General features: G+C 41.3%; 2 protein-coding genes and 1 pseudogene across 4 annotated transcripts; 2 read left to right on the top strand and 1 right to left on the bottom strand.

Annotated features, from left to right (window-relative positions):
* The first annotated feature begins 498 nt into the window (after positions 1-498).
* Positions 499-617, top strand: LOC118611099 (annotated as a pseudogene).
* Positions 618-8,136: 7,519 nt separating this feature from the next.
* Positions 8,137-14,895, bottom strand: DNAJB9 (DnaJ heat shock protein family (Hsp40) member B9). 3 transcript variants are annotated; one of them, XM_016156311.2, is made up of 3 exons: positions 14,754-14,895; positions 12,287-12,513; positions 8,137-11,373 (listed from the first exon to the last, which is right to left on the bottom strand). In XM_016156311.2, exons 2-3 carry the CDS (start codon positions 12,501-12,503, stop codon positions 10,922-10,924), a joined length of 669 nt encoding a protein of 222 aa, XP_016011797.1. In that variant the 5' UTR covers positions 12,504-12,513; positions 14,754-14,895; the 3' UTR covers positions 8,137-10,921. The 3 variants fall into 3 exon arrangements, with proteins under 3 accessions (XP_016011797.1, XP_016011798.1, XP_016011796.1); XM_016156312.2 differs by lacking the exon at positions 14,754-14,895 and adding an exon at positions 14,280-14,386; XM_016156310.2 differs by lacking the exon at positions 14,754-14,895 and adding an exon at positions 14,222-14,375.
* On the top strand, positions 14,578-22,150 carry THAP5 (THAP domain containing 5). Its single transcript, XM_016156308.2, has 3 exons — positions 14,578-14,755; positions 17,613-17,805; positions 18,305-22,150. The coding sequence occupies exons 1-3, from the start codon at positions 14,676-14,678 to the stop codon at positions 19,217-19,219; spliced, it is 1,188 nt and encodes a 395-aa protein (XP_016011794.2). The 5' UTR covers positions 14,578-14,675; the 3' UTR covers positions 19,220-22,150.
* The last annotated feature ends 3,522 nt before the right edge of the window (positions 22,151-25,672 follow it).

The following is a 25,672-nucleotide window of genomic DNA, read 5'->3' as shown; positions in this document are numbered from 1 at the left end:
ACGCGCTGATTGAAAAGAGATTAATGCTCTCTGATTTTTGAGTCTATCTTTGCTTATCTTTCTAAATATTTTCCTCCTGGTTTTTGAGAATGGAGAGGACAAATCCGTACAAAACGAAGAACTCGTTTGCAGACCTTGGCTTTACTCGCTTTGCCAGTCCGTAGGCACGGAAGGTAAAGAGGTACACTATGACCCACAGCTCCGGGCCCTCCGGGCTCCGAGTTCTTAAGAAGGAAGGCCTACTGCCTCAGGATATTGTTGACTGAGGATATCAGACCAGCCTCAGCCACCTCCTAAAAGGCACTGCCATCTGACTGCTCCCAGTCTGTTGCACAAACCGGCCCCCACGGAGTACAGAGTGAGGGCAGGGGACAGCTCTCCTCACTCCCCTCATCTCTTCACACCGGCTCTCTCCTCTTGCCCTTCCGTGCCCTTGAAGGAAACCCAGGGCCGGTCCTGTAGATATTCGTCGGCACAGGAAATAAAAAATCCTCTAAAGTCTATAGCCATGCCACCCTGAACACACCCGATTTCATCTGATCTCGGAAGCTGAGCAGGGTGGGGCCTCGTTAATACTTAGATGGGAGACGGCCTAGGAAGACTGGGTGCTGTAGGTGTAAAAAAAAAAAAATTCTCTAAAATTTTTAATTTTTTAAAAAAATTGGTGAAGATGTAGAGAAAATGCAACACTTCGGCTTTGCTAGTGAGAATGCAAATTGATGCAGCTACTGAGAAAAACGGTTTGGCAGTTACACAGAAAGTTAAACAGAATCACCACACGACCCTGCAATTCCACCTCTAGATATAAACCCCCAAATAACTGAGAACAGTGACTCAGACAGACACTCCTAAGCCAATGTTCATAGCAGCATCGCTCATAATAGCCAAAGGGTGGAAGCTGCCCACGGACAGGTAAATGTATAAACAAAATGTGGTGTAAACATCCAGTGAACTATTTTTCAGCCTCAAAAGAGAAAAAAAATTCTGACACATGGTACCACACAGATGAACCCTGAATACGTTTCGCTAAGTGAAATAAGTCAGTTACAAAAAAGACAAGTACTGTGTGAAGCCACTTACAAGAAGAATACCTAGAATAGTCAAATTCACAGAGACAGAAAACAGAAGGTGGTGGCCTGCGGGGAGGGGGCAGGGGGCAGGGGGCAGGGGCAGGGGCAGGTCAGTGCCTAACGGGCACAGAGTTTCCGCTTAGATGAAGAGGTCGTTCCGGGTCAGAGAGTGGGGACCGGGCGGAACAACGCGAACGCACTTGGTGCCACTGAATTGTACACTTAAAAATGGTCACAATGGTCAACTGCGTATATGTTTTTCATAATGGAAAAAATTGAAGTCCTTTAAGCATTTTGGACGGAACATCTGACCAAATTTAATACTAAAATTTGGTCTTCATCCAGCTGTCCTCCCCACTCCGTCCTCTACCTTCAGGATGGAAGCCCCTGAGGCCAGAAAACTCGTTGCGGAGACCCCGGGACGTGGCGGGCCTTCTGCCGCCCTAGCTCTGGGCGCCGCCGCCCTTGCTCTGGGCGCTGCTACACTCCAGGGCCTCTTGGTGGGGCCAGAGCGAAAGAGAGGAGGAGCGAGAGGGGCAGGAGAGCTCTTACTTGCCTGGGAGCGGGCTCTCTTCGTGCTGTGATGACTGCAGAGCTGATTAAATAGCCGAAGAGAGCTATTTTGTGGAGGGCGAGGTCGGTGAGCTCTTCAGAGGCCACGCCCAGGAGAAACACACACACACACACACACACACACACACACACACGTAGCCTCCTCCAGCAGGTGCTGTTCAACTTCCTGCTCAGCCCCCTAGCTCCCTGGGGTCTCCTGGATGTTGGGGTCGCTTTGACCTCAAGGCAGTCCTCTAGGACGGAGACCCTCTCAAGACAACCGGGGCCAGTTACCTGCCACAGCGTCTACATCTAGCCGAACACCGATGGAGCCCTGGTCCCCAGCCCGAGGCAGAGGAGGCTGCGCCCACCGCAGCCCTCGGGGTGGCTCTGGCCATCGTCTCTCACTCGAGACCCTTCTACACGTCCGATTTCAGTCCCAGTGATTCTCGCTTTCTAGGAGACACGTGACGAGCTGTCTGGGACGTTTTTCCTGAAGCTCACTGTGGGAGGGACAGAGGACGAGGGTCAGTGTCTCCTCTCTACAAGGGAATCCTCACCGCGAAGCTTCCCCACCTTCTCGCCTGTGGTGTGCAGGTGGGCGTCGGAACAAGGGCCGCAGAACCAGCCTTCGCAGTGTCTGAGTGTGTCTGGCCCTTAGCCCTAACCGAGGTTAGGACTCGATAACCCCCCACTGACTTGCTCTCAGCCCCTGAGGCCTCTGCCTTCCTCTCAAGCAATAGGATGAGTTGTATTCAGCATCTCGTTATGAGGTTTTTTGTTTGCTTGTTTGGGGTTTTTGATCTTTCGATAAGCTCTCCAACGATACAGAAATGTAATAAACATGTGTATATTATGGGGGTAATATAGCCAGAGAAACCAATGAAGATTGCTAAAATTTGCATAACTAGCTTAGAGATCTTTTGAGAAAGGAGGAATCAAAACCTCAAACTTTTGTCTCAAGAGTCAACAATTAAAATCTGTGGATGACATTGGTACTAACCAAAGGTCACAACCAGAGAAGGTCAAAAGGCCACTGTGATTTAAAAAAGAGAAGATCACCCAGAGAGAGGAGCCAGAGCCTGGGCCTAGCACCAGGCAGGCAGTCAGGAGGTTGGGGGGTGGGGGGTGGCGATGGGGGTCTTGCCCGAGGCTCACTGCAGTGTTTCCGGTGGCAGAGCTCCAAAGGGAACTCTTTCTTTGTCTTTGGAGAATTGGGAAATTTACAGCTTAATGCCCCATAGGTCTCCGTTTAACACCACACTGCAAGGGCCCAGGTAATCCAGAGCTTTAAGGCAAAGCAAGGCCTCCATCTAGAGGGAAAGCAGAGATGTTCAACATCGCAAATTCTACTTGCAAATGTTATATTTGCAACCTTCCTCCACCCTCCATATTAAGCTTGGCAGCTGTTGTAAAGCTATATGCCAACTAAATCAGGCTTGACAATCATATTTGTTTCTGGCTACTTAATTCATCCATTTAGCTCAGTAATAGATATTAACAACATTATAGTCCCTACAGCAATGCAAACAATTACAGACGTTTGTAATGCTGTGTCAAATGCTAATGAATCAGTAAAACTAAATGAAGAAAAAAATCTGTCTCTCGGGCAATAGGCTAAATAGAGTAAAAGTAATTTTTCTCCTTTACTAGTAACAGTGGAAAAAATGAAGACTTGACCATGTTCAAAAAAAAAGCCTTTTCACCTTTGGGCAATATATTTTTTTAATCCATCTAATTTAAACAAATGCTACATCTTATACTACCCCTCAACCAAGTGATTTTTATAAGACATAACAGCAGCGCTAACGACTTCAAAGACTCCTTAGGTTGTGATTTAACGTGGAAAATAGTTCAAAATGTAAGAAAATCGGCATCTGGCCGTCCACGATGCAGTCAACAAGTGAAAGCAAAAATCGTCTGAATGTGTAGCCTACGACTTCCTGTCATGACTCAGCATGGTTGGGAAAAGGACAAAAAGACTGATGTAGCCAAAAAAAACGTGACAAGAGACCATCAGTGTAAGCGTGTATTAGCCCAATTCCATTGGGTATGAAAAATCAAATTTAACATTGCCACATTTTTATTGTTCAGCGGAAACTGCATAAGACAAAAGGAAAAGGAGAGGGAGGAAGAAAAAAAATGGAGAGAGGACAGAACCAGGACCGAGCAGAGGCGAAGGAGAGGTGGAGGAAGAATGTTCAGGAAACAGCGTGTTGAACTGCGGGGAGGAAGAGACCTGAGGAATGACCAACTGATGCGTTATTTAACATCGATTTTGCCATGTTAAAGAGCACATCAAGAACCCCAACCAGGCAAGAGGCGTTTCGGTGGTGGGCAGGTGGGGATGGAGGCTCTTTGGAGAAACTTTGCTGCCAAGGTGAGCAAAGAAACGAAAGAGCAATTGGTTGCAGAAGTGGAGTCACAGGGAGCGTTTGTGTTTAATGTGAGAGAAACAGCAACGGGTTTGTTTGCCGGTGGGAATTATTGAACGGGAAGCCGAACATCGAGGAGAGTGGAAGGGAGGAACTTCAGGAGCGATGTTTCTGAAGGCCCCGAGTGACATGACCCAGAGCCCAGAGGAGAAGAGGGCCTGGCTTTAGGTGGAAACACTAGCGTTTGCTGACTCTGGGCCATGGAAAGGCAGAGAAGGTAGATAGAGAGGCCTCTCTAGGAGGATGGTGGGAAGCTTGGAAGGTTCTTTTCAGATGGCTTCAGTTTTCTCAATGAAGAGATAAGAGCTTGAGCCACACCCGGTGCAGATGTGTTTATATTTGCACTGTTCTTCGTCCACCCAGTCGACACTCCTCATTTCCCCAGTACACGCTTTCTAAGTTCATAATTTTTACGCCATTTTCCAGGCGGCGAGCAAACACAGAGAAGTCAACGAGCACTCTGGGAATAAGAAAAGGAGGACTTGGAGGCGCGTGCTCCCTAAGATGCATCAGCATGTATACTGTATCCCCTAATTACAGGCATCCTGTCTTTGGGACCAACATCCAGATTTAATCTGGAGAGTCTCAGCATTCCTCCCACAGAAAAGCAAGGTAATTCTATGCACATGGACTTACACTTTTAAAGTCATAACTTTCTGTTTAGATTGCTCTTCTAATTAATTTTCTCTACTGCCCGTAGTAGCTCTATAAGGGATGTTAGCCCTAAAACTAGTTCATGGAAAGCATTTACTTTTCAGAAGTTTGCCTTTTCCACAAAAGTTTGTTCTTTATAAGCCTAGTCCAGAGTTTCCAAACAGTGTTACACATAAGCCAGTGTTTCCCATACTTAAGAATTCTTACTTTCATTATACTTTGGAAATAGCTAATTTACAGCATAAAAATATAGCATTCCATGATAAAATCATTAGACCTATTTTATATTGATGATTCCAATGTTTAAAAAAATGAATGTAACTAATCACTGCAGCATAGACTAACCTATGCCAACTAACATACACCTCCACCTACACAGGGAAAAGAATAGAGACGAACAGATCATGACCCTCTCTGAAAAGCAAAGAAAAATGTTTTTCTACATATCTTATACCCCAGATCTGTGTCAGGGAATGAGAATCAGTATTACCTAAATGACAAGAATAAATACAAATAAAATAATATGCATTACCGAACACCAATCCATTCCATATCTAATTATAAAATATGTAATGTAGAAAACGCTAATAGAGAACTCATTTAAAATAAGAAAACCATGGTAGCACTTTTAAATAATTATCTACACATTAATATATTTATCTGTACTATGAGGTATCAGCAGAAAATTTTATTTTCATGACTTTTACCTAATATAGTTAATGAATCATGTAATGCTTCCTCAAGTGATTAGGTGAAATTATATTTAAATAACAGAAAATTAAGTTTAAAAATTGAATAGTTGAAAGTGTAATACGGATTTAAACTGCTAATTTAGTGAATGATAATTGCATAATGTGTCATAACCCCAAACAGACTCGACCGTGAGGCATCCTCTGGACCTCGGCAGCATAGGTTCGTGGAGAAAAGGGGAAAACAATGAGTTGGCAGGGCCCAGGCTCAGGGAAGTGATCCAGGTGTAGATTTGACTCCCTACAGGCCAGGAGTAAAAATTCAAAGCCAGTATTCAAATAAATATGGAAAATTGAGGCTCAACTGAGGCAGGATGGGGCAGAACAGAGGGGTGACTGGGAAAAGATCAGAAAAATAGGCCATCATAGCGACCATCTTCATGCAGAAAAGAATCTAGTAGCCTTGATTTTGATGAAAGAGACTCGGATCTCTAATTTAGTGAACACAATTTAGCAAGTAAGTCCCTTATTAAAATGCATACATAATGACAAATACAAACTATTCAAATACATTTTCATATGTGGCTATTAAATAAATGGTGAGGCCCATTTACAACCTAAATGACTATGATCCTGAATTGTAGACCAGTCAGGCGTGGACTTCGATTTTGTACTTCAGGAAAATCACAAACGATTATGTTACAGGATTTTGCAGCCTGTCACAAATAGTTGAAACCGTAAACGTTAAACCCACCAAAGCCAAGATTCTGCATCATTTAAGGTGAGGTTGGTTTCTAGCACAAACAAAAACTCGGCCATCATTAGAGGTACAAACAGAAGAGCCCAATCCTCTTCTAAAAAAATCTATCTAATGGTAAAGAATAAATCATAAAGGAAGTAAAAACATTCAGCACCACCAAAGTTATTTTAATATGCAACTGTTTGTTGTATGCACATCCTTCTCCATCTTCCTAACTCTTTTCTGATAGAGCACCTTCTCTCTCCAGGTATCAACACTTTTCCAAGAATTTTAGGAGAGAATATCTCAGTCCAGCCCTAGTGGGTGGTCCTGAATGGCCCAAACCAAGTCAATCAGGGTGGTTCTATTCCCCTTGTCAGTGATTGGATTGGCTGTGGACATGTAACAGCATGGAAAGTTTCTGGCCAATAAGATGGGAGGGAAAGTTTTCTGCGGGCATTGTAGGGAAGGTTTCATGGCTGTTAACAGCCATCAGGATGAAGCCAACACAGCGATCAGACAGCTGCCTGACCTCTGCAGTCCTTGTTAAGAGAAAAAGCTTTTTATTGTTCAGGTTTGTTTAACTTAGGGGTTTTCTGTTTGTTACAGACACTCTAACTGATACACCACGTTGTTTGTTTTTTTTTTCTTTATATACTAAAGGAAAAAAAAAACAAAACGCATTCACCAAGAGAAATTCAAACATTAGATGCAAAATGTGGTCTTCCCTGGCCTCCCAGTCTCACTCCTCAGAAATTACGTTACCAGCGTCTGTTAGCAGATGACGGTTGTCATTAAAAGAGAAAATAATACGTTTCAATCACTGGTCTTTATCAACTTGAGACAGAATAAAGCAATTGCCTACCATGAATGACAGAATACACTAACCTTTTCTTCCATTTTGCCTCCAACTCTCCTTTGTCTTTCCATTTCTAATGTACATTTCACATAACTATCTTATAAATATAATTTTTATGAGTTGTTTGCGGATTGGTCAAAAACATTTACAATACAATTATATGAACAACTTCATTATAAATTGAGTAATCAGACCCATGAAAGAAACAAAATCCATTTCCAAATGAGAAATTTCCAAGTGTCAGATTCTAACGTATGCTCTCGATTTCTTTCTAGCTTTCTTCATTCTTTCGTGAGGGTGTATACTGAGCTGCTATTGTCTCATTTCCTACATTGTATCCTTTATTGTACATTGTTATTTTAGGCTAAAAAAAAATCAGTATTTTTTTCATAAAGAACAGGTAGGTGGTAATCGAGTTATTATATTTTGTACACTCTGAAACTTACTGGATTTCATTAACCAATATCAACATAATAAAAAATTTTTAATTAAAAGTACGTACTAAGAAAAAGAAAAAAATGCCTTTGCTTTGGTCTCGCCTTCTATTAATAATTTATCTGGTTACAAAGTTCTAAGTTCAAAGGCATTTTACCCCTCAGACCTTTGAAGACACTGCTCCATTCAACACCTGTTATTATTTTTCGGGTCTGTTAAATTAATTTTTGCTACTTTGTAGGAAAATTTCCTTTGACCCCACTTCCACCACCAATACTGCTCATTTCTCTGCAACTGTTCCCAACAGAACTGTGTAGTTCAGCAATCGCCAACCTTTCTGGCACCAGGGACCAGTGCTATGAGACTCTAATGCCTGATGATTTGAGATGGAGCTGAGGCGGTGATGCTAGTGCTGGGGAGCGGCTGCACTGGCTTGCCTGCTGCTCATGTCCTCCTGTGCAGCCTCATTCCTAGCAGGTCACTGGACCAGGGCTGGTCCACAGCCCAGGGGTGCCAGTCCACAGCCCAAGGGTTGGAGACCCCTGCTCTACATTGCTTTTCTAGTGTCCTTGATTCCTCCCCTTCCTCCTTCCTTTTCTTGTAATTTTTTTTTTTTTGTGTGGTCAAGAGAAAAGAATCCTTGCATTCTCCCACGAGACCATCTTGCTGGTGTTTCCCAGAAACTTCATTATAAACGATTACATTAGGGAAAAGGTAATTTTTATTTATGCACATGTACAGAATAAAAATAATTCTTGAGTGTGATCAAGTATTTACTTATATTAGTATTTTGATGTTTCCATTTAACCCATTATTTTGCACACAGCTGAAGGACATTTCACCAAGAAAAACGTTTATTTTATTTCTCACTGACTAAAAATACTTCGATTCACTAATCAACTGTCAGAACTGTTGATATCACCAGCTACTAATACTGGTCCAACTGGTAAAAGGATGAAACTGTAAAAATGATTTGCTTTGCAACTTAAGTCACATTCTGAGTCTTCTGTCCTCAGATACTCTTTTAAAAATATAATAAGTAACAATAATCAGTAATTTTTATTTTCTTGGAATAAAGTTTTTCATTTACATACATTGTACTGTCATAATTTGCTAAATGATGGCTTTTATAAGTATAAAAATCCTGTAAAAAGAAAACGGTATCATTTAAATAACTAGAGTAGTGATCAAAACAAAACATGTTGATGAAATGTAGGCCAGGCTAAATAAAATCATAATGGGTCTGGTCCTTCAGAATGATTTTCATGTGTTTATTCGACTAGATGGAGGGGAGGAGGGCGCAGAGAGGTGACAGCAACATTCTGTGACCATGCACATGTTCTAATGATTCACTGTGATTTTTTACTGTTTTATTTAGGCCAATATTTACCAAACTTTTACTTTTGCACACTTGGATATGGTTAAGGGTACGCAGTAAAAATGGTTCCATGGTCCAGTAAATTTGGCAAACAATACATGGTATCTTCACTAGAGAGTCACAATGTATTATTAGCTTATTGGAAGTTCAAAGCAGCCCACTGAGAGTATTCTGGGACCCAAATTTCCGAAGAGTGTTCAGAGGGGCATTTCCTCCCTTCCCCCACCATCACTAAATGATGTTTCAGATACCAGCTGTGTGACCTACAACTCAACTAAATTCTGACACTATCTACAGAGACACAATCAGACCCCACAGGCTAAAGGCTCAGTCCTACAAGACGGCCCTTTGCTTCAGACGCAAACTGCAAGCCCAGGTTGTTATCTGTGTTCTGACCCGCTGGCTACAGATTGGAGGTGCTCATTACCACCTCTTTAAAGAGCCAAAAGGGAGTTTGTTTTTTAAAGTAGGGGTTCAAGTCAGTATTTGGAATGGGAAAACAAGGAAGATAAACAGGCCCTGGAGAAAAAGAGGTCAGATGTTAACGATATAAAAATAATCCTTAAATTTAATCCTGATTTTTTTGCCTCATTTGTTTTGAGAGGCTACAGATAATCCTCGGATCAAAATTCCAGGTATGGTTATTTTCCCATTTTTAAACAAAATAGTAGATATAACTTACAGGAAGTTAAAGTATGTAAATAGAATAATTTTCTTCAGTTTTAAAATAAAGATGATTATTATTAAATATAGCTTTATGCGAAGTCTCTGCTTTTTCCCAACCAGGTTAAGAGGAAAGAACCAATGGGAAAAATACTTTGCTCCTGGCAAATACATCAAAATTATAATTAACAAAAATCTTCAAGCTACCAAAATTCGGGAGGGGAGGAGGAGAGAGCACAGAAATTACCAAATGGCAATCAAACCAGGTCACATCGGGGTTTTCTGGTTAGTCAAAGTAACTTCTGGAACATGGCTCTGGTCAGTGTAAGCAGCCCCATTGCTTACAGTGACAAGCGCACTTCCGAATTGCAGAATAAACTTTTCACAATAAAATGACAACAGAGAACATCATATTGTAAATATTATATTTCTCTCACTCACAATGTTGTATGAGACATTAACTACTTTTAATAGGTATCCATAGGATTAATACTCATATGGAGTATAATGTGGAAAAGTGCAGAACTAAAGAAATAGGTCTATCTGAAAACAAAAGCACGCATTTCTTGGGATTTAAAAATATTGCACATAATAAGGTTGCGCAGAAATTACCGGCTGTTCTTGCAAACAGAATGAGGTATTAGTCAATCTGTAGATAATGATGAGTGCAAAGAGGAACCACACACACAAAAAAGACATAAATCCATATTAAGCCCTAGAAAGTCAACAGTTAAGAAATGTGAAGATATATAAAGTAGCTATGATTTTAACATTACAAAATCATTAGCCAGGCTCCAAACGTGTAACAATCTCGACATATTTCATAAATTTTCAACTTTCAGCTTAAATGACTATGAGCAATCACTTCCTTTATTGCAATTCAACTGTAGAAAAGCATAGTTCTGCGGTAAATATTAAACCATGCCTTTCTGAAGCTTTCGGTGGAAATTAACCAAGGTACTGCCGCCATCCTTTATTGAATGACTCATTACAGTTTCACGTACACTTAGCAACCCAAGTCAGATGCTATAGAGCATGCAATTTTAATTAGAAAGGTTTCATGGCAAAAATCGGTCAAGATCACACAATTTAAATCTACAATGACTTTTAAAGTTTAAAGTTTAACCTTTAAATATGTACCAGGCAAATTTGATCTTTTCTTAGTAATAAAACTGTCCACATTAACAAGCTCAACAACAGATAAAGGAAAAACACTGGGCAGGTTTTTTTTTTAAAGAACCTTTCTTAATCAGGGAAATTAATAATTAACTATTTCTCTACAAACTGAATGTTGCTTCGTTTGTCAAAAAGAATTTAAATATATTTAATAGTTATATCAAGTTAAGTGAAATCATGCATTTGTCAAAAGAGTTCACAGAAAACTGTTTTGCATCAAAGATACTGAAGAACAGTCAGCTAGCTGGGTTTAGGGAGACCAGAACATGAACTACTGCCCCGAACAGTCAGTGTACGTGGTCACCATATTTCCTCTTCTCTGGGTGACAGTCCTGCAGTGCTTGCTAGATCCATGGAACCTATTTTCAGTCTGTACTGTGTGCCGACTGGTCGTGTCAAAACCACTAAAAGAAAACATTTTCTCCATATCTTCAAACATGTCATCAAACAGTCCACCTCCAAAAGAAAACTCCTGGAAATGATGCCTTTGTCTACTAGAGCCATCCTGGTGTGTCTGGAAGTGATTTTCAAAATGCTTTTTGGACCGAGTGTTTTGGTTCTGACCAAAGAAACCAAAGTCTTTGAATAAGTCATCAAAATTGAAGTTAAATGACTGCTCGAAAGAACTTCCACTGCCTCTTTGTCCTTTACCGTTAGTGAAAGCACTGTGTCCAAGTGTATCATACTCTTTTCGCCTATTAGCATCTGAGAGTGTTTCATATGCTGCAAGAAATAAAAATGCTTCAGTAACTTAAGGTAATCAAAATTACATATATCCAAATTTCTTCAAATAAGTAAATTCATCTCTCTTTTAAGAGAAGGATTTCACATTATAAATAAAACCCAAACACTACACACATAAGAATAAAGTTAAAATAAAAGTTACAAAAGGCAGGGACTTTGTCTTATCTACTACATACTATCAACAGTGAGCACAATGTCTGCTCCTAGTAAATATCCAATAAGTATTTGTGAAATGAATGCTACCATTACTACAAATAAACCTGTGGAAAATGATTAGTTATCTTTCGTTATTATTTGTGTGAAACCATTACTTGTATTAAAGAATTTGATGTCAAATGTAACTAAGAGGAATTTAGATGTTTCATTTCCTTGCTAGTTGAAGTAAACATTTAACTCCGACCCCTACTCATTTAACTCCACCCACCATTAATTACTGAAATGTTCAGGAGGTGCAACTTGTTTTAGAATTGCCTTATGGCTTTGAATTGTAGATCAAGTGAAATAATAAACCAAGGTATTTCAGTTTGTTTAAAAATTTTACACTTAATATTTTTTATAATCTCCATACTTAGTAAAAACTGTTTCGTTAGTTTATAAGTTTTAAGTACCAAATATTCCTTCTGACATAGAAACAATAAGCAATTTTATAAGTAATGAAAAAAATGAAATAATCGATTTTCAACATTTCTGGATCTGTATGCCAATAAAAAAATGCTACCATTCAGGAATCAAAGTATCTATTAGAAAAGTCTCAAGAATCTCACCGTGTTTACATTAGATCCCGCTCCCCCTCCCAGCTCCACAAAATCTTCAAACACATATATACTTCTTAGCTATCATTCTCCTTTACCAGTTAATGCCTGTGAGATCTCAGAGATAGTCACTGACTCACCTTCTGCAATCTCTCTGAATTTTGCTTCAGCATCAGGGCTCTTATTTTTGTCCGGATGGTACTTCATGGCCAACTTGTGAAAGGCCTTCTTGATCTGGCGCTCTGATGCCGACTTTGGCACACCCAAGATATCATAGTAACTTTTTGAGGCCAAAATTAATTCTGTTATCATTAAAATGCAGATTGCGAAGATGAAAACTGACTGGGGTGTAGCCATTTTTAATAACCTAAAAGAGAAAAGAAAAAAAAATCATACATGGAGCTAATAAGACTTTTTTTTTTTTTTAAAGAAACCCAATGAACTTTTAGGATATGAGGTATACTTAACATACTATTAAAATGTTAAACGTATAGTAGCTTGTACCTGTTCCCTAGTTATTTCATTTACATAGGCTTTATTACCTCTAAATTGGTTGTAACCTTCTTGAAAGCAAATACGATTTAACCGAATTGAGAAAAATCTTTCTTGCCTTTGACTTTCCACCGATACTCTGGACATAACAGAGTAGGCACAAAAATATTCAATAACTGATTTTTTTTACTAATTAATATTAAAGACTCATCTTGTGTGAGCATTGTAAAAAGGACAAAAAATCCAAATAACATTTTAAAGGGTCTCAATCGTCAAGAATTGATATTCAAAGAAGGCTAAAAAAGTCCCCCTCCACAGGAAAAAAAAAATACATTACCAAGGTGAAGAACTAAGAACTAAGTTTAAATTAGGAGTGATCTTCCCTCCCTAAAAAAGGATCAGCTTCACTTATTTCCCCAAGGTTAAGCAAGGACTGTAAATAGATAAACTCAATATCACAACACTAACAATGCAATAACAGAATGGAATCGTTTTTCACAGTAAGATTTCAAATATTTAACAAAAAGCAAGTGTACGCCTTGTTAAAAACTCAATTAATCCAATGTAAGATTTCTGCTGAGGTGGGTAGAAAAATGAACTTTCATAGTTCGTACTTTAGAAACGTTCTTATTTTCAAACTGAGAAGTAGCCATTAAAAAAACTTCTCTAGCCTTAGATAAAATTAACTTCAAATTCTTGACGGTGCAGATTTAACGATTTACGATTCAAGAGAAGTAATCCTGTTTTTTTTAAACGCCGGTGTCACAGGAGTCCTCAATAACCTACGATGACATAACGAGGCTGACGAAAGACACTATGGTTTGTGGAAACTGCCTGCCTCCCTCTCCCGCGGCCTTTTCTGAGCGTAATTAGCAGGCAGGTTACTTCTTTCCAGAGAGTTACTCAGAGTCACGGGAGCCAGGGATCAAATACAAACTCCTCGTGGGAAAAACTCAAGCCCAGGGCGCACTGCGGACGCCGCGGCCCCTGCGGGTCGCTGCCCAGTCGAAGGGCGGGTCCGCACCCGGAGGGGCTTGATAAACGTTACTCCGGTCTCGGGCTGAATATCTGAAGCTTATTTACTAGACTGACGTTGGCATTACACTGACTTCTCATTCCCAGGGGGGGCCCACGGGACGGCAGCGCGGGCCCGACGCCCCCGGCGCGGGCCGACTGGGCTGGACGGTCCGGCGGTCACCCAGAGGGACCGACACACGCCCTGTCCGCCCCGGCGCCGCCTGGGTGGTGGGGGCGGGGCGGGGGGGAAGGAGACAGGCTGCCCGCGGGCCCGCGACCCCCGCCCCGCCTTCCCCCGAGGCGCCGTCCGGCGCCCAAGAAGGCCGGCGGCTCAGCTCCCAACGCGAAACGCACGACTCGGGTCCGGCCACCTCCTTGTCCCTACCCCCTTCCGCAAGAACGCCAGGCAGCCCCAAGCTCCTGCGGCGACCACCGGGAGCGAGGAGGCCAAGTCAGCCCACAAAGACCGACCGAGGCCCCGGGGACGCGCGGAGCTCCCCCAGCCCGCAACCCCGGCCTAGTCCGCCGCCCGCACCCGCCGCCCGCCGCTGACGCCCGGGCCTCACCCCGGCCTCCGCGGCCTCCGGGAGCCCGCGCTCGCCCCGCTGCGGCTGGTACACGGACCTCACCCGCCTCCTGCCGCCGCGGCCGCCGCGTCCCCGCTCAGTCGGCTCCCCACTGCCGAGCGGCCGCTGCAGGCGCCTCCGCCTCTGGAGACGACCTACACGAAACGCTCCCCTATTGGCTCTCGCCTCCCCACCTGACCCTGGCGCCCTACGCGCACGTGGAAAACTGTTGTGGCCGCTCCGCCGGCACGTCACTTCCGGTTCCACCTCCCGAAGGGGCAGGGCCGAAGGTCGCAGAAGCGGAAGTGAGGCGACGGCGGCGGCGTCTTTCCGCGAGGCCCATCCCGGCGCAGGCGCAGTGGCTCGGGCGGCCGGGAGTCGCGGCCCCGAGGCAGTGAGCAGACCCCGCCTGCGCCGCGAGTGGGCCGGGGCTTCCCCGGGCCGCACCGCAGTGATGCCTCGCTACTGCGCCGCGATTTGCTGTAAGAACCGCCGAGGTCGGAACAATAAAGACCGGAAGCTGAGTTTTTACCCGTAAGTTGTAGTAACTGGAGCAGAAGCGTTAGCCTTGCTTTTGGGCCCCGGTCCTATGGCCTTTAGGATCGGTTCTGCTATAGAAATTAGTCCTCAGCAATCTCGATCTGGTCTGTCACATCTCAGGACGGGAGCGTGAAGGTTCGAGTTCTGTTTACCTAGCAATGTCCTAACTATGCAAAGGACGCCGGGCCGGTGGCGAGGCTTAGGGGTTTGTTTACTTAAAACAATGAAGCTTGCGCGGCGCCCTGTGGTTCGCAGAGCGTTTCCCCACCTCACCTGACCTCATTTGGTAGAAATGACACCACCGCTTAAGGCACATGTCAAACCTGCCAGGTGGGAAGCTGCACTCAAAGCAGTTTACGCCCACTGTGAGTTAGGTCTCACAGTTAACTCGATTCCATTTTCCCATAAGGAAACCGAGACTTGAAGGTTTGATGGCAGAGCCAGAATTAGAACCTGTCTCTCCCGCTCAGGGCTCAGTATTCTCTTCGTTTGTACAGAGAACAGGATGTTATTCCGAACACTAATGCCACGAAATAGCTCCATGAAACCACAGAAGTACACACTCATATTTATTCAGAAGTTCGGAACGAGCGAGGAGTAGGGTGTGATAATTTAATAGAGTCCAGGCTCCAAAGCCAGACTTAATAGGTTCACATCCTGGCTCCGCTACTTCGTAGCTGAATGACTTGCAAATTATTTAACTCTGTGCCTGTGATCTCATTTGTAAAGAGGTTGGAGATATTAATAGAACCTAATTCGAACCTGATTCACATGTAGTCTGTGAGGAGGTAGTGCCTTTTCCTTGTGCTTTAAAATAATTAATTTAGCTTTTACCTCTTAGTCTTTTACTTTCTTTGATTTTTCACCAGTTGCTTTGTGAACCCTATTCTACTCTAGATCTGAAGCTTTCTATTCACGAATGATTCTGCAGCTTTCCATTATCTTAATGTGTGTGTGGGGGCCTGCTAACTCCCCTGAATTCACATGTAGCAGTATTTTCAAGGTTCTTTCCCACCTTTCCACAAAATGCAGAGATACTTTTTTTTGGGGGGGGGGGGGGAATCCAATCTATGGGCATCTGATGGGAAAATGGCTTTGGCTCTGAAGTTTGTAGCAAAGGATTATGTTGACGTTGACTTAGCCCAATGTTGCTCAGATATATTTGGCCTTGGACTTGGGGGGCATGACCCCATACTCAAAATTCTTTAAATTAAGCTTATAGCCACATAGTTACTGTTTTTGTGGGAGAAAATAGTGTTGAAGGAAGTCAATTATAAAGTTTTTTTCCTTTAAAATGTGAATTTACTGAAAGTGGATTTTTAAAATGATTTTTAAAAATCATTTAACCATTGAGAAAGCATGGTAGTCCAGTTACGAATAAGAATATACACAAAATATTTTTTTCTTATATTTGATAACAGCGTGAAATTACATTTAAAAACACCGCAAAAGGCATACTTGCATTTAAGTTGTAACAGAAAAGGTATAAACTTATCTGTAGCTAAGAGAATTCAAGTCCTCTGAAAAGAAAATTATTTTCGCCTTAAAATTTTTTGAGGGTGGGTGGGGGGAGTAACGCCTATCATCCTCATAAGCTGTTATTGATATGTGCAAGGTTAAAAAATTTTCAAACCATGTATGAATATTATATTTATAGTAGGAGCATCCAAAGGTATGTCACCTGATTTTTCCATGTAAGGAAATCAGGGTTAGAAGTTATTTTCTTCAGAGTACCCAGACTCTTTTACCCTTAGCATCTTCAAAAGTTATAAATATTTAGGAAGGAAAAAGCATGCTAATATAAAGCATAAACTAAAAGGTTGTGGTTGGGAGGAATGTATAACTGTTGCTTTTTGTATGAAAACCTTATGTTACTATTTTGCAAAAATAAGATATTATTATGTAATATGTCTTCTGTAAAATCATTTTTAAGGAAAGTTACTGTTAAGTTGTTTAATACAGTTTAACCCAAACCTGTTTACACTAGTAGAAAAAAGTTAAATCTGTTGAATTTCTGCCGTTGTCTAGCTTTACCTGTAAAACAGATTGCAGTGAGTTACGGCCAACTCTAAATCAAGATTATTGTAGTAGACAGATAAAGAGCTGTCTTGACCCTCTCTATTTTTTCTTTTTGATTTGTTTCATATTATAAAATGTCTGAGTCTGTCTTTTAAAAAACGTTTGACTCTTTTCTTGTGTCAGTTTTTCTTTTCAAAACTTGAATGTATAGGTCCCAGTTCATTGATTTTCGATGTCTAGAAATACTGGATTAAGTTAACATATAAGTAGAACTGAGGCCGATTCTGGTAAAGAGAATGGAATATTAGTCATTTTATAAGATTTCATATTCATTTTATTGTCAGCTAAACTATTTGTTTGAATTAACTTCTTATTTTAAAAACAGTGACATAAATAAGACCCTAAAACTTAATACTTCTTTGAATTATAGACAAGAAATTGTTTGACTTATACTGTTGGTATGAATTATATGTGAATAAAACTATGTAGTTTATAGACAGCTCTTTCCTAGTTCTAGGCAAACTACATCACAAAATAAAAATAGAACATGATCCACAGGAATAGATTTTTTGTTGTTGTTGGGACACGTGTATTTTACTCGAAGGGACTCTGAGTTCTGTTTTACCGGCCATTCTTCTCAGAGCTTTGGCCACGTGCCATACACCTCAGTGCTCTTTACTGCGGAGGTGACACGGTGGTAGTTGTCGTAAGATGCTCTCGCATGGCAGGTTGACTGCGTTTCTTCGGCAGCCCTTGACGCATAGGTTACTTCTGTGTGCAGTGGTGGAGTCGTAAAACTATATATAGCAAAGTTTTCCTTTTTTAATTTCAGGTTTCCTCTACATGACAAAGAAAGACTTGAAAAATGGTTAAAGAATATGAAGCGAGATTCATGGGTTCCCAGTAAATACCAGTTCCTGTGTAGTGACCATTTCACTCCTGACTCTCTCGACATCAGATGGGGTATCCGATATTTGAAACAAACTGCGATTCCAACAATATTTTCTTTGCCTGAAGACGATCAGGTATTGGAGGCAGGGTGTAGGGGAGGGGGGAGAACGCCGAGCAGGCAGGTTGCAGGGTGGCAGGTGATCAGGTGGAGGGGGTGAGGGGGAAAGACAACTGCTGGGAAAATATACTCGAGAAAAAGGAAAACTGAATGCTGCTTTTGCTAAAAGTGTGATGATTTTTAAAACTTGAAACCATTGCGAAGGATAGCTTAAGAGGAGCAAACAGTAACACACATGTAAATCAACATTATCATAAGTTAATGATCTAATATTATTTTACTGCTCTTTTGATTATCTGTAACGTTTCCATCATATATTAACTGTACTTGATGCATGTAAAAAAACACTTTAAAGTCTATTTGAGTTATTATGTTCTTAGAACATTTTTTTTTTTTAACTGAACAAATCACTTGGCCAACATACTGCTCAAAGTCGTAATTAAGCATTCAGCACTCACTAAGGGAATAAACCTAATAAGGCCATCTTTTTAGAATTTGAAAATATTATTTTCTAGGAAAAAAACCCTTCCAAAAAAAAGTGTCAGAAGAAAAAATTAGACGTTGAGAAAGAAGTGTGCCTCAAAGCCAAGTCAGAAGAGTCATTTGCATCAAATGAGCCAAAGAAAGATACAGTTCACACAGATGTCCTCCCTGAGCACGCAGAAGTACTTGCTTCATCTGCCTCGGTGATGCCCCCAGCTCCAAAAACAGGAAGTATACACAGTAACGTATTAACTCTTAATCTAGTTAAACAAAATACTGGACAGCCAGCATCTACCTTAGAAACATCAATTAACCAAGACATAAGTATAGGTGGTTTGCACACAACTTTTGAGAATCTAAATTCTACCACTATCACTTTGACAACTTCAAATTCAGAAGGTGTCCAGCAGTCTTTGGAAAACCAGGAAGTGCTTGAAATAACTACTAGTCATCTTGCTAATCCGAACATTGCAAATACTTGCATGGAAATTAAGTCAGCACAAGAAAATCCATTCTTACTCAGCACCATTTCTCAAACAGTTGAAGAATTGAACACAAATAAAGAATCGGTTATTGCCATTTTCGTACCCGCAGAAAATTTCAAACCTACAGTTCATTCTTTTATGCCTCCCCAAAAAGAAACTGTGGAAATGGAGAGCATCGACGTGGAAGGCCCCTTGTACGAGGATGTGGACTATGAGACAGAGGTTTTGCAAACCGAACATTCGTACTGTCGAAAAGATATAAATAAGGAGCATCTTTGGCAGAAAGTCTCTAAACTCCATTCAAAGATCACACTTCTGGAGCTGCAAGAGCAGCAAACTCTAGGAAGATTGAAGTCTCTAGAAGCTCTTATAAGGCAGCTAAAACAGGAGAACTGGCTATCTGAAGAAAACGTCAAGGTTATAGAAAACCATTTCACAACATATGAAGTCACTCTGATATAAAGAGGTCCTAAAGCTGTGACTTTTATATAAGCATTTCGCAGCCAAATGAAATTATACATAAAGTGAACTTCTTTCTGTATAAAGTTCTTGTCTTAAGCCAAGAAAGTGCTCTAACGCTATGAACTGCCTCCTGTTTCTGTAATGCTCATTTTGTTGGGCTTAGAGGAAAAATTTCTTTACTCGATAATTTTCCAAATTAAAGTTAAAATATAGTAAATAAATAACCTGATTAAGTCATAAAATGAGAGAACACAAATAATGGCAAGAAGAGCCCGGAGTGGAAATCCGGCTCAGGAACAGGCCTGGTCCCACCGCCGGCCCGTGCCTTGGGCGAGTTATTTACCAAGACTGAGCCTCAGTCTCCGATCTGTAAAGTAAGGACACGTTCTAGATCTCTACTGTCCGTTTCCTTATTCCTTCCCTTTCTAGTCAGATAATTTTAACAGAACAACTCCTATAGGATAATCAATGCTTGAATAATACCGGATGTTGGCTAGAAATTGGTATTTTTGACTATTGGATTGTCCTCAATATTGAATTCGGTATTGTTGAATAGCAATATATTTTGGCTATGGTCATGCCTAATAACAAGAAAATACTGCTTTTATAATTTCATTCCAGTTGAACTAAATAAGGAACCACCTATTAGCCCAGTTCTTAGAAGAGGTACTTTAAACTTAATATGCATTTCAGTATCTCGTGTGTGTGCAACCATCATAATACATAGCCATTTAAACTTAACATCCTGTATTTAAGATGATAAATCAGGAATTTTGATGAGGTTGATTTTTTAAATATATATTGTTATATTTTAGAAATCATAGTTTATTATGTGTAGCTTTTTAAAATGTGTACTTGTCCTTTTTAAATTCCAGGATGATAGAGTAATAATACTATTCATTCCCACTTAATGTATTTTATTAAAATTTATAAGCAGAAAATTAGAGATGTGGTGATGTAAATAGAAAAGGGAGATAAATAGAAAAGAGAAATGATGGTGATGTAAATATAAAATACTGCTTATGTCCGTACAAATCTAAGAAAAATATACAAGCAAAAACTTAGTGGTAACAACAGAAATGTAAATGTGGTGATTCCTAAAAACTGGCAGTTAATACAGTTCAATGTTACAGTTTATGCTGTTGAGCAAGTTCCTAGCAGTCCGATTCTGGAAAGTAACAGATATGTTTTTTGGCCTGGAGAATAGGAGGTCGATAAATATTAGTTGCCCGGACGGCAAATAGTATACTGATTGTTTTATAAAGGCATGGCGATGATTTACGGGCATAATTGACTTTTTATTACATTTTTTCAAGCTAATAAAATTAATTGGCATATGAATGTGTATCAGCTAATCACAAAAAAAAAGTTGATTAAAAGGGTCTTTGTTGGGTGATCATGGGGAAAAAACATTTTGACGCAAATTAGGTGTATATAATTAGTAGAGTTAACATGTCGGATGTGCCCTTGTTGCATTCGCTAGTACTTCTTTAAGATACACAATAGAGGCGAAGATGGCCTTTATAAGTCATTCTGAAATGTTACAATTCAGCTTTAAACTATATACGTTGTTATTTTGTTTGTCTAAAGTTATTTAAGTGGCTTTATTTAAACTCAATAATAAATTATAAACATTTAAGGTTTTTTCCTGGCTTGTCTATATTGCTTAGGATGTATTGAACCTGTTAACCTCTAACTACATTTGGGGGTTTCAGCCAGCATTGTTTTTTACGTGGATTATTGTAGGAGCCTCTTGGCTGAGCCCGTCTGTGTATCAGTCTCCCTTTTCGTACCATCCCGGACTCTGCCGTCCGCTTTTATCCAAACTATGGATCTAGCCGCGTCGCACACCCAGCATGTCACTGTCCTAGCTCGGAAGCTGTGCTTACTCTCTGATACTTACAGAATAAAGCGAGACTTGTTGCTACCATGGATGTGGTCCTGCGTGATGCTCTTCCTCCTGTGTTCTAACCCCACTGGGCTGCTTAGCATTTCCCAAACACGTCAGACAGATGTCTTGTCTTCTCTGCTTATTGTGTTGCCTGTATTCAACTAGTCTGTCAAAATTATATTTTGACTTCGGAATTTCATTTGTTTCAGACAAAATCGTTTTCTCTCTGCTCCTTCGGGACTTTGTTTTATAGCCCTGTAACAGCATTTACCTTGCACTTTTCTATATCATGACGTCTATGGCTGTCTCTTTGACTAGATTGTAAGCTTTTTAAAAGCAGAATTTTTATTAGTCATATTTCTTTTAACAACGTAACATTTACTCCATGTTTAGATGCATGTTTTGAGTTTGTCTACTTAGAATTCTTGGTTCTGGTAACTTAAAATCAAGAACTTATTTAACAAAGTTGGTCCTTGATGCCATGAGAATGATTAGGAAATGACATAGATCCTATAATCTTTTAAGATCTATGTTTCCAGTGGACAGTACAATTTGCCAGTTAGCTATGTTGCCATCTATTAATTGAATTTTTGTTGTGGAAGGCTGTGCCCACCCCTAGACTATTCCCTACTTTCTTCCTAGATAATTAGAGGAGAAAATAAGTCCAAGAAAACCACATACCATTATTTTGTCTGTGTGTCAGGGAGGTAGGTAAGTCAAATTTAGAAAGATGTGATCAATAATTGGCATTGATCTAAACATCAGACAGAAATTTTCTGGTTTTTTGTTTGTTTGTTTTGCTCTAGAATAAAAAATCAGCCGTGTGTTAAGTTGGAATATTGAGATACAGATGAATTTTTCTATTTCTAAATTGAGCAGTTCTGCCAACTAACAACACTTTTGCTTTTTAGATGATGCTCTCATGTAATATTTTTGTGGGGGAGGTGGCTGGGTAAAAACCCTCATTCACAATTTTTTTGGGAAAAAGCTATAGAGAAAAAGAGGAAGGAAATGTATGTAGATAAAGAGAAATTCCTTCATGGAAGTGTCTTCGTTTCATTTTTCACCTTGACCTCCCATTTAACCCTCTGGCCTCTTCCTTGACCTATCTCTGATGAACTTTTTCTTCATCCCTTTTTAGTCACCTCATTCCTGTGGTCAATGCGTAGACCTTTGTCCTCATGAGCAATTGCATCTCCTTGAAAATGTCAACTCCGAGCACCTCGTCTTCAGCAGTGACTGGAACAACTCACTGCAGCCAACAGCCATGTTTTCACAATCTGTAATATAATCTCCGCAGTAGGTTATATTGTCCAAACATGGCTACAAAATAGACCTCAGTCCACATTCTCAGCTGCAGTGTGGCCTTATCATTCCCTTAGCTAGAGGTGGAGTTCGTTTCTATGCTTTTGAATCTGGTGGGTCATGTGCCCGTTTTGACCAGTAGAATGCAGGGAAAGTGACCCCAGTTCCAAACTCAGCCCTTGATCGGCCTGGCAGCCTCCACTTCCTCTTCGGAACAGTCCCTCTCAAGATGCCAGATGCCGTTTGAGATGTGTGATATGCTGTGACCATGCTGGGAAAGACGGACGTGGGGAGGCTCTGGGGAATGAGACAGCAGACATACGCATGAAGGAGCTAAGCCAACTAGCAACCCCATTATCACAGAACCCCAACAGATGCAGTCATCGAAGTCCACAGATACCTCTGGAATTGGAGCACGGGACCTGAAGACATACTAAAAAAGGAATTGATTAAAGCTCATTAAGAATCCATAGCCATCCCATACAACTTAGCGAGTGTCCCTTTCGTAACTTGGCAAACGGTTGGACGTTTATTCTCTAGAGGACAGAATGTCTCTAGAGAAGATTAAAAAAATGAACACAAACACCACACTAAAAAGAGGTATTAAGTGAAAGTTTAAAAACTGAGTAGTGAACTCCAAGCCCCAACCCACCCCAGCATACTCAGTTCCCATGGCTCTGGCAGCCAAGCCCGGACCCTCCAGTATTCTCTTGGGAATTTGACAAGCTCAGGAAAAAAGAATAGGACGATCTCACACTGGGAGTTCCAGCCGGGCTCAGCTAAGGCACTGCGGCGGTGATTCTCAGCCCTCACTGTGTGTTGAAATCACTTGGGAAGCTTTAAAATTTTCATTCCCTTAGTTTCCCAGATTCTCGCATAGAGCAAAAGTAGAGAATCATTGCTCCACGATGAAGCGTATGGACAAGGCTCGTCCCTGAGTACAGAGCTTCTCATCCACTTTCAAACGTCCTGCTGACTGACAGTCAATAGACAATTGAGGAGAGCACTTAATATTAAAGATAGTGACCAAGATAAATAGTGGGAAACAGCAATTTGGATAAAACAGATAAGGTAGAAGAAAAGTTAGGGGGAAGAACCCAACTAAAATGAATGTTCTTACTAAGATGAGACTTGCCACATCCCTGAAAACAAAAACAGTACCTTTTTAGAAATTAAGAAAACAGAGCTCTAGTAATTTAAAGTATGATATCAGAAATAAGTTAATGAGAAGGTTAAATCTCCCAAAAAAGTAGAGCCGAAAGACCAAGAGACAAGAAGAGATGAAAATTAAACAAGTCCAGTGTTAGGGGCTAAATTGTGTCTTCCAAAGCCACGTTCACAAGGTGGAGCTCTGACCTCATAATGGCACTGTGTTTGGAGACAGAGCTTTAGAAAAAGTGATTAAGTAGAGATGAGGCCATTAGGCTGGGCCCTCGTTCAGTCTGGTGTCATTAGAAGAACCTTCAACACGCAGAGACGTCAGGGTCGCCAGGGCATGGAGGACAGACTGAGGACGCAGTGAAGGAGGCGCCCTCTGCAAAGCCGGAGGAGAGGCCTCAGGAGAACCCGAACCTGCCAGCGCCTTGACCGTGGACTTCGAGCCTCCAGAACGGTGAGAAAATACATGTCTGTCGTTTAAGCCACCAGAAGTCTGTGGTGTTTTGTTATGTCAGTCCTAGCAAACTGATATATCCAGGAGGCTCAGTACACGCCAAGGCACATTATTTTTAAAAATCAGAACCTCAGACATAAACAGATGATGTCTCACAGACTTTTAGTAAGAAAAAAGAATGGTCAGGGACAGAACAGCTTCACACTTCTGCATGGCTACACTAGAAGCAAGATGATTAGAGTAATGACCTGAAAATTCTGAGGGAGAAAGATTTCCAAGGTAGAATTCTACATCCAAAGTCTCAAAATCTTGTCTCCTCTCCATCCTCTCTGAGAATGCTATTGGAAATGTATCCTAGGGAAATAAGGCCATAAAAGAAAATCAAGAAAATGGTTTATCTCCTAGAATTATTTCCAAGATGATGATTTATCATTTAATTGATCTAGAGATTAGAAATAGAAAGAAAAAAATCCAAACCAAGAAAGAAGTAATACGAATCCACATTTGGTGGTTAAGGGAGGTCCCAACTCAGCAGCTGGACCACAGGCCCAGAGAGCCACCAGCCCGAACTGGGGCAGGTCGGAGGGCTCAGGGATGGAGCTGTTCAAGAAGATGGAAACAGAGTGACCGATGTGTTCAACACCTTCAGGGGAAACACACATGGAGTAGAATTTAGGGTCGAATTAATAAGTACAGAGAAAACTGTAGAAACAAAGTGGGCAAATATTGACTCAAGATGTGTAAGGAAAGGTCAAGCCATGATTTCTTAGTACATAATCTCATTTACATGGTCGAAGTAATTTAAATACAATATAAACACGGATGTGTTGGAGAGTTATGGGGGGGGGGGTGTCCGCATGCACGTGCGCGTGTGTCTGTGCTGAGGACAGCAGCAAGGGGTGGGATTATGAGGCAATTAAAGGAAACTAAATCCTCACTGACCATAGCGAGATATCAGAAGATAATGCCTAAATGCGAACACTTTAAAAGTAGCTCATCACACATGGTATTCTGAGATACATGGGACACACGCAAAGAATCTGTGTGGCCATCAAGGGGGGTCGACGGGGAGCAGGAAATGGAGGAGGACTGCGTGGTGTGACAAGGCCCACAGGTCACCGACTTAGGCGCGTGGGTGGGAACTACGGGCTCCTTCCCACTCGTCCTTCAGGGCTGGCCTGTTGGGTACTTTGTCTCCAAGGCTTTCGTTTCCCCTCCCAGGTGCCCTCATTTAGCCTACCAGCTGCTTTACCCCTACGACAGTCCCCATAACCCAGTGTCACTGCTGCTTCTTATGCCCCCGGTGTAAGTTTTCATACCGCAAGGTGTAAGCTTTTCACAAGCTCTTTAGCTCCGCTGCCCAGCAGAGGACCAGCCCCACGGACATCCATCAGGTGAGCCGCTGGACACCTGCTAAACCACGTGTCAGGAACTACTTTGCTGTGTCTCATGCTGATTCCACAGTGAGACAGTCAGCAGGTAAATCACCTATTTGCAGCCCCATGAGTGCGTTCTCGTCCTGTTAAATGATTACCTTGAATTGTCGTGTAAATAATGCTACTTTAAATCTCGTGGCATGCTATAAAGGATACCTACTGAAAGCAAAGAGCATCCTTCCAGATTAGAGTTTGTAACTTGGAATCTG

Source organism: Rousettus aegyptiacus, unplaced genomic scaffold, assembly GCF_014176215.1.
Source record: "Rousettus aegyptiacus isolate mRouAeg1 unplaced genomic scaffold, mRouAeg1.p scaffold_m13_p_13, whole genome shotgun sequence".
Taxonomy (NCBI): domain Eukaryota; kingdom Metazoa; phylum Chordata; class Mammalia; order Chiroptera; family Pteropodidae; genus Rousettus; species Rousettus aegyptiacus.
Note: the sequence above shows the minus strand (reverse complement) of the source record. Positions and strands in the feature narration are given on the sequence as shown.